Below are 17,617 nucleotides of genomic sequence, written 5' to 3' on the forward strand. Positions count from 1 at the left end.
TTAGTGACTCTTCTCCCTGCAATGTTTACAGGGCAGCTGCTGCTCTGGCTTATAGTTCACCATAGTACAGGAGCTCTGGTCTGGGTATATAGCCCTCCCCTCATCAGGCTGGGGACCCTGTGCACCCTGAAATGGGTTTACTATCATAATGCCAGAATTAATACAGGCATTGTACCTGTTGTAACTCTGTGGCAGTTTAGAACTTGCAGATTCAAGAGATTCACTAGCATTGGTCTCCTCTAGTAGCAAGGATTACAGGAGTACCCATCATATTTCTGATATTGAGATGATCTGATATAGAGAATCATTCTGAGTGTTTGGAGATACAAATTTATTTTAGGACATACTTTGTAAAATAATTAAAAGAATTCTTATTTTTGATCTAACACAAAACCAAAATTTTTAAATTTAAAATGTTATTTATTAAATTTTAGTTCTGTAGAAATTGAAAATAACTGAACAGTTGGGTTCTGTTGCAATTTTTTTGCATGGGATCTTCAAGCTGTCAGACTTATATACTTTCCAACTGACATGCTTTTTTTTGATACTTAATATTAATTTGTATCATAAGCATTTCTATATCTGTTTTTGTTAGGAAATGAAAATTTAATTAATAAACATTATTAAATAATTTCCCACATGCACAAATTTTAAGATAAATGGTTAGAAATATAGATGAACAGCAAATATGTACAGGTGTGTGGACTCAGCCATTTGAAACAAAAAAAAATTAATTATTCTAGTAAGTTTAATACAGAGAATGTATTTGCACTGATTTCAGGTAACTGATTTTCCACAAAACTTCAAACACCCAACTCCAAGTCTTCCAGCTCCTGTAGAAGGGCACTTTCTTTCTGGATCTTCTCCATCTAAAGAAAAATTTCAAAATATTATTGGGCTGAAGATTTCTAAAAATTGAGTTTTAAAACTCCAATTTAATCATGTTTTCTGCATATACATTCTATTAATGCCCCAGTAAGAAAGAAGAGTCCAGCCTGCCTATATGGCCTCCTCTTCTGGCCTTTACATAGAGGAGGGGAGAGAGCAGAGCTGCATCCTGTGGCTAAGAAAAACTGTTAGGAAGGCTGGGCGTGGGCCAGTTATACAAGGGACCCACATAGGGCAAGTGGTGAAGAAGGCATGGAGGGGCCCATGCATCTCAAGGTCAATAAAAAAAATGAATAGAAAATTGAAATGCTTTTCAGTGACAGACCAGACGGTGACAGATGGCTCTGGCAATTCTCCCCATTTTCCTCTGCAGATGATCTTTAGATATTCTCATGATACATGTAAATGTGTTATGCAAATTAACATACATACAGGTATACATGTATCTATACCTATATGTCTATGGGGGCTGGATATAAATCTACTGCCACCAGCCTCAAGCCTTCAATAATGGTTTCATCCAGGATCGCCTCCAAATCACATCAAGGCACTGGTATAGGACTTCAATGGAAGAGAGTGAAATTTGACTTGTAAAATTATTTGTAGTCATTTTTTTTTTTTAAAGAAAAAAATGTGTTTTAAGAACATGCCAAAATAAACCACACACAAAAAAAGAATTTATATGCTCCTAGCTGACAAACTATTTTAGAAAAGTAAGCTAAAAAAGAACTATAACCCCAAAAGAAGACAGAAGGTAATACCTGATTTTTCTCAAGCTGTTTACCACTAGCTGCTTGTTCTTTCAATTGTTCGATTGCTTTCAGTTTCTGTTAAAATCAAACAACGAGATTAAAGGGGGGGGAAAGAAAAAAGTGTTAGAAGACTTATCATTACATACAAACTGATTTTTAAAAAAGATCTGAAATTCAGTCATCCTGTTTTGTTTAAATCAAAGTACTGTAGCAGAAGGACCAGGAGGGAGTACATTTTTTAAAAGTTTAGGTATCAATGGCAATGTAAAAAAATGTAACAAGCTATTTACAAAATACAAAGTTTAAAAGAAGCTATCTGAATCTGAGGGGGGAACAAAGCAATTTTTAGAAAGCCACGTAAGCCAGAATAAGCCACATAAAACAGAACCTCTCTTCCTTGGTTCCAGATGTCACTCCAGAATCCCTGGGTACCCTATGAAGTGCCCATCAAGTGGCTCTGCTCCACTCCATAGGAAGATAGGAGCATCTACAACTAACAGTAACCACAAATACAACAGAAACCGATATAAGTTAGAGGAGAACACTGGCGGCATGAATAAAAACTCCAGAGGAAATCTTCTAGCACCATCATGGGGAAGGAACCTCATAAGTACATGTGCAACACCTTTCTGTTACTTTTGGAAAAGCACTCAACTAGAAATATTTCCCTGAAAGTAAATTTTCTTCAGTTATGTTAAAATATTTTCGGGAGCCTCAAGAGTCTTGAGATAATGAGTGACGGCAAGGTTAGAATAAAGGGCAGTCCTCTTCAACAATGAAGATGAACCAAAACAGTTCCAATAGAGCAGTAATGAACTGAACCAGCTACATCCAGGGAAAGAACTCCGGGAGATGACTATGAACAATTATATAGAATTCCTAATCCCTATATTTTTGTCCGCCTGCGTCTTTGATTTTCCTTCACAGGCTAATAGTACACTATTTCAAAATCCAACTCTTTTTATACAGCAAATTAACTGTTTGGACATGTACGCATATATTGTATTTAACTTATATTGTAACATATTTAACATGTATCGGTCAACCTGCCATCTGAGGGAAGGAGTGAGGGGAAAGAGGGGAAAAGTTGGAACAAAAGGATTTGCAACTGTCAAGGCTGAAAAATTACCCATGCATATATCTTGTAAATAAAAAGCTATTATTAAAAAATAAAGGGCAGTTTGCAGAACCCACCTTCTATCTCCACAGCTGTAGCCACACTCCTTGCTCTAGGACTTCCTGGCCTCTAGAGGGCGCCCAGTGGCTGAGGATGTGACCCCCATCCCAACATTCCCAAACTTCCAACTAAACCCAGCATCAAAACGCTCCCAGGGAGTTCCCCAGGTGAGAATGAACAGTGAGAAGCCCTAGAGAGCCGAGGCACCTGCTTCCAGGGACAGTGTCACTCCCACTAAGCGACGGGGAGTCTGGGTACCTCATTGACCTCTCGGCTTCCATTTCTCAGACCCAAATGGCCAGTCATGCTTAGGCCATCCCACTGGCTGTAACACTAGGGCAAGATGGCCTGGGCCCGATGGCTGCACAAATGCACAGTATTTGGCAAACGTGCTGGATGTAAGATGGAACCTGGTCAGTCACTGGGGATGAGCCCAAAACCAGAGCCTCCTTCCCTTATAATGTCACAGCCCAGGATAAGTCCAAGCTTCTCTCATCTACTCCCCAGCCCCTCCATCTGTGAGAAAGCCCCGTCATCCCATGATCCTCCCTACCTTCCTTTCGGGCAATTTCTGTTTGTCCTTTTAGGGAGAAGCCCCTTACCTTTCTCAGGTTCTTGATTTTTTTGTCTACCTCAGGGTCTCCCGATGTTGGCAGAGAGACATTCCGTGGGGGGTTCTGCTGTGGAGTTGGATTAAGGGTCAAATCCTGACTGCCTTCGTTTCTGGCTTCCTGTAAGAATTTATCTGTTACACAATGGTCCAAGAAAACAGAAACACTACATTTAACCACCGTAGTCCAGATGTCCAAAATGTAGAAATCAAAATGTGACTTTATTTTTTATATACTGTGAAATATAAATTAAGGGTGTGAACAGGAAGATATCTGCCTAACAAAAAGAAATGCTTCTAGCTGAACCTGTTGGTCAAACTGATTGAGCTTACTGCCACCAATTACCCAATTGGCTCCTTTAATTCGGTATCTGGCAGCTACTATGTTTTGTGGCCTGTAACTGGAAGTTAACAAGACCAAGGCCATGGGTCCCCCATATAAAGTCTTGCTGGAATTCAAGACTCCCGAGGGGGGCTGACTTCAGATAGCCATCTCATCAATGTGCGCCAAAAGGGGCTGAACTGGAGAAAGGGGCCTAGCCCTGAGGGACGTCATGAGCACAGGTGCAGGTTAAGCCAGATGATCTGTGCCCTTGCAACAAGAAGATGCTGGGATAAGTCCAAGTCCAACCTTCACAACTGGAAAGGTACTAATTATCTCAGTCCATGTAGGGAGTGTTGGGCTTTATGTCTTTGTGTTTTTCATTTTATGATTTCACTTGAAAATATTTTTGGTACCTTCCTGACACAAAATCCTATGCTTTCTGAATCTTGTATTATTGGTGTCATTCAAAATTTTCTTTCTCAATTAAAGGACACATTCAATGTCTCTCATCTCAGGTGAAAGACCAGCTCCGAGCCCACCAACCCCAGAGTCCCGGAGCGACGGCGGCCACGGTACCTGCTTGGCAGCTTTCTTGGCTTCATGTTTTCTTTGATTTTTCAGAGCTGTCTTAGATAATGGCGGTTTCATATTCTGAGGTGGTTCATCCTCATGCTACAGGAAACAGACAACAACCATCAGGAAACGCAAACCCTGCACTGTGGATTCCAGGGCATCATACCCATTTCCGCACAGAACATGTGATTTTGTTGATTTACTTTCTTTAGACTACAAAGTAAAAGAGCTCATCAGTCACTTTGCTGTGACCCGGAGGCGACTCTGGGGTCTCCAGGGAGCACCAGCAAAGCTCTGGCAGGTCTCCCAAACCAGAGAAGCTTTGAGGAAAGGTCCAGCAAAAGTTCCAATGGCTCAGGTACCCTTGGGCCTAAGTCATCAAGGGATGCTTTTCTTGGCTGGAGCAACTTTTCAATGACACAAGGCATGTCAAGGTTATCAGCTATCTACATGGAGGCAAAGCATACTTACAATGACAAAACCATGGGTGCTTCTGAAACAGTAAGAACTAACAGACATTGAAGAACTTTTATCAGCAGTTAAAATATTCCAAATGGCAGAATGGCTTTAATTAGGCTTTTCATCCAAGCTAACATATGATACCTCTCAGCTATATGAGAGCTGGCAGAATTCACTTCCTTCTGTGAAACAATAGAGTTTTTCTTAGTAATTCTGTTGACATCTGATTTTTATGAAATCAGATACCAGGAATAACTTCCGGGGAGGCCTTTTCTTGTTGCTGAGGCCTTAAACTTCAAATATAAAGCACACTCACTCACTTTCATTGCATAAAAAGTTAGCCAATTTACTAGATCTTTCCTTTTAAAATCTGAGATTAGAGGGTGACCTTGTTGCTTGTCCTTGGTTCTCAAGGAGGACTGTGACATCAGAGAGGGGATGCTGTGACCTGCAAGTGAACTGGACTTAAATGAGGGAGGCTGGGCAAGGTCATCCCCCTCCCTGTCCCCTCCAGAACATCTGGGTCCAGTGACCAGATAAAGGTCAGGAAGACTGAGATGGCCTAAGGGATTACAAATAAAAGTTATAAGACCCCACTGGGAGAGAAGGAGTAAACTGAGACTCACTTACAAATTAGCATAAATTCAATGCAATCACTCCCTTGTTGTCTGTACTGCATGGATGCTTCCTTCATGAAGCTAAAAACCAATTCAAGGGTTTTATCTAAGGATGACTGGGCAGCCAGGGGGCGCCACAGTGCATAGAGCAACAGGCCTGGAGGGAAGATTTCACTTCCTGAATTCAAATCTGGCCTCAGACACTTATCAACTGTGTGACCCCAAGCAAGTCCCTTCATCCTGTTTTATCTGTTTCCTCATCTGTAAAATGGGCTGGAGAAGGAAATGGCAAACACTCCAGAATCTTTGCCAAGAAAACCCCAAACAGAGTCATGGAGAGTGGACAAGGGTAAGAAAGACTGAACCAGAACAGTACAAAATGAGGGAAAATGACCATCCTCCTACCAAGCACACAGGCCACATTTTGACACCAACATCTACATTGGTGGTCAAGGAACAGACTTGTGAAGTCTCTAAAGCGATAAGCACTTTAGGTCACAAAGGGCTGCAGTAAAATGGCCTATTTGCCCGGATTTTCCACCACAGAGAAGTATCTCTGTCTCTTATACATGTACTCTGTGAAATCAGGATAGAAATGCTTACATTATCTGCCTCACAAAATTATTATGAAGAATGTTTTTTGAAAATCCTTAAAGCATCCTATAAATGTGAAAAGTGATTGTTATTATAACAGAATGAGCAAAGTTAGAAGCTTCTGTCTTAACAGAGCTAAACAGCTGCATTCACTCTATTCTTCACAGATGAAGCAACTGTGCCTCTGCTTGTGACCACTGCTAGGGACTATTCAAGGGAGAAGTGGAATTCAGAATTCCTGGTTCCAAGTCCTCTCATCCATTCTATTCTGCTGTTTCTGCAAATTCAGTTCTAGTCTAAATAAAACTTATAAAGAAAGTGCTGAATGCTGAAAAATCTGAGAATGGGGTCAAAGCAGCAGGAGTCAATAAAAAACTATTTATAGAAGGTAAAACTTGGGAAGATTTAATTAACTCTTTCAGCCACCAGAATGTTATCTAGTATTGAGAATATTTCTCTTTAAGCAGGTGAAAAAAGATTTATTTGATGTTTAAGTTAAATTAAAGCTTAGATCTACATAAATATAAAGCAGGAACAGACTATTTGTACTTCTTTTGTATATCACATAACAAGGACATTGGGCACTGATGGAAAATTTTCTGCATTACAAAATGACAGCAAGCTGAGTTAGCTAAAATTATTCAACTTGGGGGAAAAAGAACTGACTTCACTGATTATTCTTAGGAATGCATCCACTATGTGAAGTTCTGAACTATGGCCTGGTGGCCTGATACCATTCCTGCAAGGTGGTCTAACTTGGAATCATTGTGTACCTCTGAACTGGGGAAGATCTAACTCATCCTCTGTACATTAAGCAAGGTCTACTCTCATCTCTCTCCAGGAGACACGCAAAATGTAAAGCTCATTAAAAAGGAGGAGGTTTGAATTTTCAGCCTCTTTAAGTACTTTTATAGGTTAACAAAATATGACCAGGGGAAAAAATTAATTATGTAATCACCATTCATTAAGCATCTTTTTCAGACAAGGTGTTGGTACCAGGTGCCAGAGATGAAAAGACATAAAAGGAAAGTCTCTTTTCCAGAAAATTAGTAAGAGAAATAAGAAATGTTCACCAAAAAAATGGAGCATACTTTAGAATGGGAGAAGCAAGAAAGACTGAGTGGGAAGAGCTCTGTGAGCTTTGTTCTGAAAGGTCATCATGGGAAGCTTCAAGCTAACTCCCATGTACAAGATGACAAGGATCCAGGCACCTTGAAGACTTCCTATCCCTTACGACCTCCCATGACTCTCCAAGATTCAGAAGGCAGGGCTGTGTGACACTTGTGCTTTCCCCAAACACAACAATAAAGATGGGGCCATCACCCAGCAACTACTATGAAATCATCTGGCTCAACAGAAACCCCAGAAATAACAATGCATTTTCAGTCTTAACTGCTGTTTACAAGAAGCCACATAGGGCAAACCATTCCCAGGGAGTTCACAAGGCCAATTAAGTCACTCTTAAGAGACAAGTTATTTGATAATGGGGACAAGGATGCTCTCTAAAAGAGCTACTTTTTGGCATGTTGAGGTATCTGGGGCTCTCACATATAGTACTGTCACCATTTGTTCCTGTAGTGAACAGCAGCTTTCCTAGTTACCCACTATTATTGAGGCTAGGTTTTTACGAAAATAAAAATATTTTCAAACTGAACAGCTAAAGGCTCAGGAAAAAAAAAAAAAATCACAAAATTTTAAAACTGAAGGACTCTAGTCCAAAACATACATAAAAGGCATCACCATTTGGACACAGCTGACAAGTGGTTTTCTAAGCACTGCTGCCAAGAGAACTCATCCCAATCGTCACTAAGCCTAAAGTCATTCTTTGCAATTTTCCCACATTGTTTCTAGTTCCACCTTTTGAAATTGAGTCAAGTCAATTCAAGAAGCATTTATCAAGTACACAAATCTTTCAACTTACCAGCTTGGAGCTAGTTATGGGTTTGTTTCTTAAGGCTGGAGGTCTGTAAGCTGTTGCAACCTTAGACTCCACCTCTGGCACTTCACTTGGTACTGCTTGGTAAGTTACTGCTTTTGCTGGAAATACTCCATCCAAAAATGGCTGCCAAGATACTTGCCATATTTCTGCATTGGATGGGACATCATATTTGTGTAGAATTGAGCCAGTATAATGCCAAATCTTGTATCCATTACTAACGCGTAACCTTGGAGCACATGTAGCAGTTACAATATGCTCTCCATCTGGGCACCAGGCAAAGTACGTTGAATCTGAAGCCACTGGTTTGGAAATAAGTTTGTAGTTTTTAACATCCCACACTTCCATCTGTCCCCGGAGATTTCCAAACCCAGCAAGTACTAATATATTTCCATGAGGGCTGTAGTAGGCTGCATTCCGAGGACCAGTTCCAAAATCAAACACAGGATCACATTTCAAATTGAAAATTGTAGCTTTGGCTGGCATAAAACCATAAACGGCACAAAACTCGGTGGAACTGGTATTCCATACTACATCATATATGGGACCATTTTTTGCTAGAAGAAAAATATAAAATCTATGTTATTAATAAAAAACCACATTTATTAAAAAACCCAAAAGAGCATGTCCAGGAACATGTCAGCTAGTAAAACTACTTGAATAAATATGGCAACAGAATATTTCTGAGAGAAAAAAGTTTCAGGATTCAAGTCCTAAGTGCTGGCGGGTTACTGTTAGCAATGAGAAGCAGTGCAGTTAGTGAATAAGCCTCACACATATGGGGGGGGTTCAGATATGGGCACAACACTGCACTGTACCAGGAGTTTCCTGCACCAATGAAATTTACACACATACACACACACACACGCCCCATCACCAATTCTTCTAATAGGGGCTATGTGATCTTAATGTGCTTCAAGCTCTATTAAAGTGGTCCACAGCAATTTGACAGAGTTGAGTTGCCTTACTATATATATGAAAAATTTGAAATAGGTGACAGAATGATTATACTGCTTTTTGGCTAAATCTAGAAAATACAGGAAAAGTGCTTTATAAACCTTATATCCCTATCACAGCTACTATTCTTATTATTAATGAACGATGGCAGGGCATTTCCAAGGCCAGTCGTCAGTTTAGTCCTTTGCTCATGCAGACACCCACCCATACAGAAACTGACACCAGGCTCTGAAGTGTACAGTCTACTGGAAGACAAGGGAACCCCAATGGCCCCCACCCAAATCTTACTTGGATCTGCCCTTCCCATTGATGCCCACCAAGAACCCCTGGCCCTCACAACCTGCACTGCTGCTGTACTTTCTTATAAATTATCTCTCCCAATTAGAATATGAGCACTTTAAGATCAGAGAATGTTTGTTTTCTAGTTGTATTCCTAGAACTTGGCACAATGTTTGACATACTGCAAATGTTTAAAAGATACTTTTCAATTTTATTCTAATCTCACTATTTAACCTGCCTTTGTAACAAACTACTATTTGCTAGTTTTTGAAATAATTCTTTTATTTAGCAGTAAAATAATGACCACTTACAAATTTCAGATCCTCTAACAAAGAGTTGGGAATAACTTGGTTCTAAATTTATAATGCTAACATAAACAATGCTTGGGGAATATTTTACATTGTTTAGATAAAAAGAATTTTAAGAGTTCTGTTTATTTCTTCAATACTTTTAAGAATCCATGATTTCATTAGTGTGGGTACTCCCTCACTGAAACAGTGAGCAACCATCTGCAAACAACTTGGTCAGCTGACTCTGAGTCTGTAAGTTACCCTGCAGCCAACCTATGGCAACAACTCCAAGCTTAGCTAGGCTGGCTTCATTAAACAGAAGTTTTACTTTAGCAACATGAGTATACACAGTTGCAGATCTCTGGAGTCCATCTTGAAATATTGAAAATATATAATTTCCCATTACTAGGTTAAGAGTTTCCATTCATATCCAGTAGATGGCATTCTACCAAAGAGCCATGGGTGAAGTACTTACGTAATTGCACCACAGCACTTTCTCCATTGGTTGCAATGTAGTGTAGGGTTTGTTCTCCATAATAAGAAGCTCCTGTCTTGTCAACATCCGTACTAGCAATTACTAACACAGCAGTGGCTATAAAATTAAGAAGTTTGAATTACTTTAAAAAGGCAAACGAAACTAGAGCAATTATCAAAATTCTAACCAGGGTTAACAGACAGCATATCTGATTTTGTATTAGGAAAGCGCAGGTTTTTAATGAAAGGAAATTTGACAAATTTGATAAATCAATAATAAACTGCTTAATGATAAAAAGACACGGAACATGTTAACATACCTTTTTTATTCCACAGCATTGTCACCTTATCAGCCTTAAAGAAGCTTTTGTTAGCCAGTGCAGCATGAGGGCCACTAAAACTGGGGTACTGGTACAGCCTTACAAATGATGGAGCTCCCTTGCTGCCAGGAACATAGACAGCCACCTGCATTAACAAAGGACCAGGTTGTTACTTTTCAGATTCTAAAACTTACTACAAACAGACCAGAAGGAATTGGAAAATTATATTTGTTAATAAAGAACTTTTATTATTATTATATACTATATAAAATAATATTATATATGTTATTATACCTTGCATGGCTGGGGTCCTGGTGATAACACAAAATCACTGATTTTTTGTAAATGAAGTTTGTTTGCAATTGTACCTGAAAAATCACAATTGGGATCAGGTTAATGACAAAAGACAAAATAAACTCTTCAAATTCTCAGCTTTTAATAAAATAATACTGCTTTTCAATTGCTAATGCTACTCAAATCAAATAAAATCTAATTCACACTCTAAAACTAATTCTTTAATAAGAATTGAACATGTCATAAGTACTAACAGTTGCAGACCTTTCCAGGCTTTAATTTCAAAAAATGCTTTTTGCTTCGTAATTCCAAACTGGCACAATAGCCTGCCCACTACCATATAAAGTCAAACATTTTGTTTGCAAAGGAACAGAAATAAATTGCCCAATGTCCACAAATTTAACTGAAATGTAAAGTAGACATTTTACCATTTTCTAGGCAGAAAGTGAAGGCTAGAGAATGCCCTGAGTATCTATATTAAGATGATCAAGGAATTAGATTGCTATGCCATTAATTTAAGAGTCTTATTTGTATATCTGAAATATCAAAATAATTCAGAAGGAAAGAGAAGCAGGGACAGAGATAGCTAAAAGTAGTCAGAAAGCATGCACAAGATCACATCTACCAGCCATTTTTGCCATGTGTATCCCATTGCTAATTTCTATTCTATTTCAGTAAGCCTCAGAGTCTGTGGTTACGGTTCATTAACAGTTCTCAAAATGTAATCTTTCAAACTACTGAAATTTAAATTCTAATTAATAAAATAATTTACAGAAAGAGAATCAACAGTGAAATTTATGTTAAGGAGAACTTGAGTAATATGGTAACAGAAAACAATTTTAGTGGGTTATGCATTACTAAATATTTAATTTTTTCATACTGAAGTTGTTGTTTTCAAAGAAGTGAACTTCATTATTAACGTTTCTAGCACAAATGCTTTCATCATCTGCCCAAGATGGACACCTAAATTTAAAAGAAATAATAAGTCAAAACTAATCAAGACTGAAAAAGTGCAATATTCAAATAACATTTTAAAAATATTCATCAAATGAAGAAATAATTACAAAAGTCATTTATTACTGGTGGCTATTTGACAGACGTTATGTAATTAATCAGTTCAATATCTGTAACAGAAAGTATACTACTGAATAAACTAAATGATTATTCTGATATCCCAAATTCCCCAAGATTTACTTTTTTGCAATATGTGAGTCAATACCATAAAATATCATAATTTTTACATGTATAACATTTATATATTCCCTTGTAAATAATTATGATTTTTTTTTTTTTTTTTTTTTTTTTTTTTTACCAGTTCTGCATCTTCTTCTGGATAAAAGACTTTAAACATTTTCCAGTTTTTACATCATAAAGTTGTAGATTAGGTACTCCTGATGTGCCATCTTTAGAAGCTGGAATAAAAACACATTTTCAAAACAGTGGTCTCAAGTTACAAGAATCATAAGCCTCTCTCAACTCATTACCTCAGTCTAAAAGTGAACTTATAAATATTTTGATGAATACTGCTCAGATAAATTCAAAATTGATTTAGAGCAATTAAATTTTTCCTTTAACCTCATAGCTCTTATTTTATTATTTATTTATTTATTATTTATTTATCTTATTATAGATTATTATTTATCTTATTATATAAACCCTGGATTTAATTGTCCACTACTAACATTATTATTAGATACTCATTCCCCTTTAGGCAGAAATATTTCTGACCCAGTACCTGCAGTTTTCATAATTTGCTAGATCAGAAAAATTTCTGGTCTAATAAGTTTAACATCTCTTTATTGTGAAAGACTCATTTTATAACTATAGAAATGTTATGTATGTATGTATGTATGTGCATGTGTGTGTGTGTATGTGTATATATATATATATATATGTATAAAGAATATATATAAAACTGTATAGAAAAACTATAGAAAAATGCCTTCTCTTAATCATAGTCTATGTAAAATTTTCCTTTCATCTTCAAAACTTTGATGGATCAGTGACCACAGTAGTGTGGCTACTATTCTAACTGGTGCAGATTGCAATGCCTCCGCATCTTTTCATCCTATACAATTTTTAAATCTAGGTTCATCCATTTATACTGCATACAAATTCCTGTTGCTCATTTCCCTGATGATCTCTTACTGATCACATGCAACAGCTTACTGCTACATCCAGCACGAGTATCTCCACTACCTTTGGACAATTTTGATTCTTTGAAAACTGTGGTACGCAATGGATATAGCAGTGGACTTGGAAGTCAAGAAACCTTGAATTCAAATTGTCTCATGACCCCCAACTATGCAAGATATCTACTTTACTAACAAACACAATTTTCTAATACCTTCTAGTTCTGTCTGTAGTTAAGTTTCCTTTCCTAGGAAGGAAAGCACTTCCTAGCTTTCTGGCCATGGAAGTCACTGAATTCTCTTCCATCTAAAATTTCTCAGTTGTAAAGTAAAAGTAATAACAACATCTCCTAATCAGGATGGTAGTGAGAATCATAGAAAATAACCCAGGTCACCATACACCAGACGACTATATGGTTCAAAGCCACAAAATTTCAAGAGATGGGTTGTGAGGTCAGGGAGCAGGTCTGCTGTGCTCAGAAACTTCCTTTCACCTGCTTCCCCACATATTTTATTTCCTGCAGTACTTGTTTCAGGATATTTTTATTCTAGTAACAGACTATATCATAAAAATTGGCCAACATCACATTATGCTGAAATGAAGTGGAATTTTCCAATAGATTTCTATTCTTGGTCCCTAATACTTTCTTATTTAGCTAAAACAAAACCACTACACTTTCACAATGTGCGTTACCATCATTGAACACTGACTGAAAATCTTCCCCAGTCTCTCTAGGACTCATTTCTACCAGGGGTGAGTCCTCAGGTTTTATATCTACTGCATTTCCTCTAAGGTATTATGTATTTCACTATATTTAAAAAATCTTCATTATTCTAAGGTTTTAGATAACTTGATCGCATACAAGCTTCATGTTTTTAAAAACAATTTAATTGATCTTATTATCAGAATGTTTTTTACAAATAGTTAAATACTCACTTGTGTAAGGCTGCCATATTGCTAGGACACTATTTTTTGGTGAAAATTCAAGGCAAACTGCTTTTGGAAGATTGAAGGAATGCAGCAACCCATTGTCAGCAACATTCACAAGATTTACTCTGGAATTCAAAGTAATCATTTTAAGAGTCATTAAACTACTTTAGAACAGTCAACTCTACTAAAAACATAATATATTTTACAAGTTGATAAGTGCAAAAAGTTCATTAAAACAAAAATTAGTTTTCCTAATTTTGCTAACAATAATCTAAAAAATATGTACTTAAAATTTTAATCCAAAAAATGTCCATATAATCAGAATTCTGGTTAAGAAGGGCACATATATAACTTTTTTGCACCAGCAAGGGTCTAAACTAAAAAGGAGGTGGGCTGTGGAAATATAAGTGAAAGACAAAAAGAAATGACATCAGAAGGGAGTATAGATGGGAAAAAGCCATCATGGACTCATAGCAGGAAAGATGACAGCGTGGCAATTTGCATTGGGAAGGCACAGAACATCTCGTTTGCATTCCTGTTTAAGCATTGATTTGAGCCTTTTGCATATCATTTATTTTTGCATAAGTTTTCTGTTTTAGCTCAGGTTCAGGGGAGGAAAGTCTCTGAGTCCTTAAGGCCGCCAGGGCGCCATACAGCACTGGGCCAAGAGTGTGAAGACCTGAGCTCAAATTCAGTTGCAAGCTCACATAAGGAGCATCTATAGCATCTATCAGGCAATCAACTCGGATGAAGTCCCTACTACGTGCCAGGCACCGTGAATCGAGAGGCCAAGGACAGGCTTGCCTCCTCATCGAATGGGGCAGAGGACATGCCAACAAAAATGTACAAACTCCATACAGGATAAATAGGAAATGACCGAGGCAGGACACCTGGATTAGGGCACATGGGAGAAAGCGTCCAGTAGAAGGTGGGATTTAGTTGGGACCAAGAAGTCAGAGAGTAGGGACAGCGTCCCAGGCACAAGGAATAGTCAGAGAAGATGCCCAGAGCCAAAGGGAGGAGCATGTTATTGATGAGGCCGGGATCAAGGGGCTGAAGAGTACATGCTGGGAGTCAGGTGTAAGGGGGAGGGAGAGAGGTGCAAGGTCAGGAAGGGCTTGGAATGCCAAAACAGAGCACTTTGTCTCGGTTCCTGGAGGCAACAGGGAGCCACTGAAGGTTAGTGAGCAGGCCTGGTGCCGTGATGGAGCTGTTCCAGAGGAAAATCAATTTTGGAGCTGATCAGAGGACAGACTGGAGTGGGGAGAGATGGGAGGCAGCAGCCCCCTCCTTCCCCAAAGCAGGCGGCTTCAGTAACCAGGGATAGGGGTGGAGAAGGGACAGAGGCATCACGAGATGCTGCAAAAGTAAAAACGGCAGGTCTTGGACACAGCCTGGACATGGGAATAAGAGGGAAGAAGGAATCTAGTACTGCTTCGGGGTTATGAACGGAGAATAGTGCTGCAGGGAAGGTAGGAAGGGGGAGAGCTTAGGTTTGTTTGGAAGGTCTGTTCAGTGTGACATGTCTCCTAGATCTCCAGTTCAAGACGTTTGAAAGGCAGGTGGAAATGCTAGCCTGAAAGGGAGCAGAGATGCTGGAGCAGGACAGGCAAGTATGAGAACCGTCAACATCAAGATGAGGGTCCAGAAGAGCCCCGAAAGATACCTTGGGCTGGAGGGCCTGACCAGAAGAGGAGCCAGCAAACGGGACTTGGAAGGGACAGTCAGAAAGGACAGCCAGGAGAGGAGAATTATCAAGGAAGGGAGGATGGCCAAGAGTATCAAAAGCTGTAGAGAGGTAGAGGAGGGTGAACACTAGGAAAAGGTTTCTGGACTTCGCTGCGATGGAAGGATGAAGTGAGACGCAGGGGGAAAGATGGAAGCATCCATTACGGAGGAACTCAGCCACGAAGAGCAAAAGACAAATAGGAGCATAATAAGCAGGGTTGGGTGAACCCTGTGAGAGTTTTTTCAGGGCAGGGGAGACAGAGGCTTAGGGAAGGAGCCAGAAAGCTAAGTGTTAGTGGCAATGACAGAGAAGTAGGGAGCCACTGTAGTTGAGCAGAACAATGGCATGGTCAGGTTTGTATTTAAGGAAAATCACTGGTGTGGAAGATGAACCAGAATGGGGAAAGATGAATTGGATCAATTAGTAGTGCCAGTGGGAGGGAGCAGTACTGAGGAAGGGATGGCTGCAAGGACACCATGGAGATAAAAGCAGCAGCTCTGGCCCAGAAGTTGACTCAAACCCTTTAATCTCCTTGACGCTGCTACCTCATCTTAGTTAAAGATCAGGGTCACCTCTAAAGCCAAAGGACCTGGATGCTGATTCTGATTAGGCCATCCAAGTCTCTCGCCTCTCCAGACCTCCTTTCTCCATATTTAAAATGGGTTAGATTAGAGTCTTCCTAAGATCCTTTTCAGCTAATCTTCTTCCTCCCCAGACAGTGCTCCCAGGGCTCTCTCTCTCTCTCATTTTGAATCTCATTCTAATTTCTCTTCCAGGCCAACAATATATTCTCAGGTCTACCTTCATTCTGAATAAGTCTTTTCCTGCCATTCCCTCAAGCTATCATTCTCTTGGGATGTCTTTTCTCACTTTCTCTGCCTGTTCACCCCCTCTAAAAGTTCTTGTCCCCCAAGTCTGTCCTCTGCCCTCTTTCTTTCTTCGTAATTCTTCTCAGAGATCCAGTGATAAGTGCTTTGTTCTGACTCTTCAATCTTGGTGTGCAGGCCTGCCTTATGGCCTGCTGGACAGCACTATCCAGATGGCCCCCCAGCATCTCAAATTCTGCAAATCCAAAGCCTAGCTTCTCTTTCAATCTGTACCTACTATGAACCTGTATTTCTGTTGAGGTCACCTCTAAAATTCTCTGCAACATTCTCAAGTTAAGGACTGTGGTGGCCATCTTGAACATTTTCCTCTCTTTCACTGCCCCAATAGTCTATGATTTGGTTTTGGCTCCACAATTTCCCTCCTATTTGTCTCTTCTCTTCACTCAAATGACCATTACTCTATTCTTTCGTCTATTTATCTTCATACAAATGTGAAACGTCTTCTTCCTGGGGAAGAAGTCTGATCATATCACTTGTCTGCTCAAGAACTCCCACTATACCCTTGTTTCTTCAAGATAAAATACAAACTTCCCAGACTAGTTCATATTTAAAGACTTCCCAAATCTGGCTCTAACCAACAGGCTTTGTTTTTTTGCATGCTGCTTCTGTTTATTCTTATGTTCCAGCCAGAAGAGGTTACTGGTCTTCCCTGACTCCACATTCCACCTATCTCTCACTTCTTGGTTTTTAAGCTGCCTCCAAAATCCTACCTAACATTGGCTACTTAGAATTCTTATTCATTGTGCACTTAGTACAGACACTACCCTGCCTAGTGAAATTTCTTTGGTTCCCCCAAAAGTATTAATCTTCAAATTCTTAGGTCATTATGGCTGACTGGATCGATTTCTCCTGGGTTTGAATCCTGGTTCAAGCTATTCACAACTTGTGTGAGCTTGTCCGGACAAAACGAATCTTCCAGCTCTAGATGAATAGTTTTATAACCTAATAAAAAATAATACTCTGCACACAAGAAAGGTACAAAGAGCTTCATGTAGACTGAAGGATCATGGCTCGAAGAGATCAGAGAGTGGAAGCAGCCGAGCTGGATTTTAAATGGCAGGTGATGAGGACAAAGACACAGGAAACAAACTGCCTGCTGGAATAAGCTAAGAGTTCATCGTGGCTGAAGCATAAAGTACATGAGGGGAAGGAAACCATTAAGAGGGAACTGAACAGAACTGTGTGTGCAGGTGGAACCTCCTCAGCCTGACATCAGTGTGGAGGAGAGCTGGACGGGGGAGAGAAAGCAGCAAAGATCAGAAGAAGGCAGCTGGTGGGAGCAGGAGCTTTGCCTACTAGGGTGATATACACCTGAGTGACTGAAGGAGGCAAAGTAAATTCTTACTGAATTAGAAGGAACAAGGCAAAAAACACTAAACAAAATGAAAGTAAA

At 39.3% G+C, this 17,617-nt stretch overlaps 1 protein-coding gene across 1 annotated transcript in view; it reads right to left on the minus strand.

Moving 5' to 3' along the window:
• Window positions 1–491: 491 nt before the first annotated feature.
• Window positions 492–17,617, minus strand: part of EIF2A (eukaryotic translation initiation factor 2A) — a 31,244-nt gene continuing 14,118 nt past the window's right edge. Inside the window, exons 4-14 of the mRNA XM_031957776.1 lie at window positions 13,615–13,733; window positions 11,858–11,957; window positions 11,426–11,508; window positions 10,546–10,619; window positions 10,252–10,396; window positions 9,933–10,049; window positions 7,917–8,488; window positions 4,329–4,424; window positions 3,420–3,548; window positions 1,650–1,715; window positions 492–869 (exon numbers count right to left, since the gene is read on the minus strand). Coding sequence (XP_031813636.1) covers window positions 804–869; window positions 1,650–1,715; window positions 3,420–3,548; window positions 4,329–4,424; window positions 7,917–8,488; window positions 9,933–10,049; window positions 10,252–10,396; window positions 10,546–10,619; window positions 11,426–11,508; window positions 11,858–11,957; window positions 13,615–13,733 — 1,567 coding nt within the window. The 3' untranslated portion in view covers window positions 492–803. The remainder of the gene's footprint in view (window positions 870–1,649; window positions 1,716–3,419; window positions 3,549–4,328; window positions 4,425–7,916; window positions 8,489–9,932; window positions 10,050–10,251; window positions 10,397–10,545; window positions 10,620–11,425; window positions 11,509–11,857; window positions 11,958–13,614; window positions 13,734–17,617) is intronic.

Source organism: Sarcophilus harrisii, chromosome 3 (genome assembly GCF_902635505.1).
Source record: "Sarcophilus harrisii chromosome 3, mSarHar1.11, whole genome shotgun sequence".
NCBI lineage: Eukaryota > Metazoa > Chordata > Mammalia > Dasyuromorphia > Dasyuridae > Sarcophilus > Sarcophilus harrisii.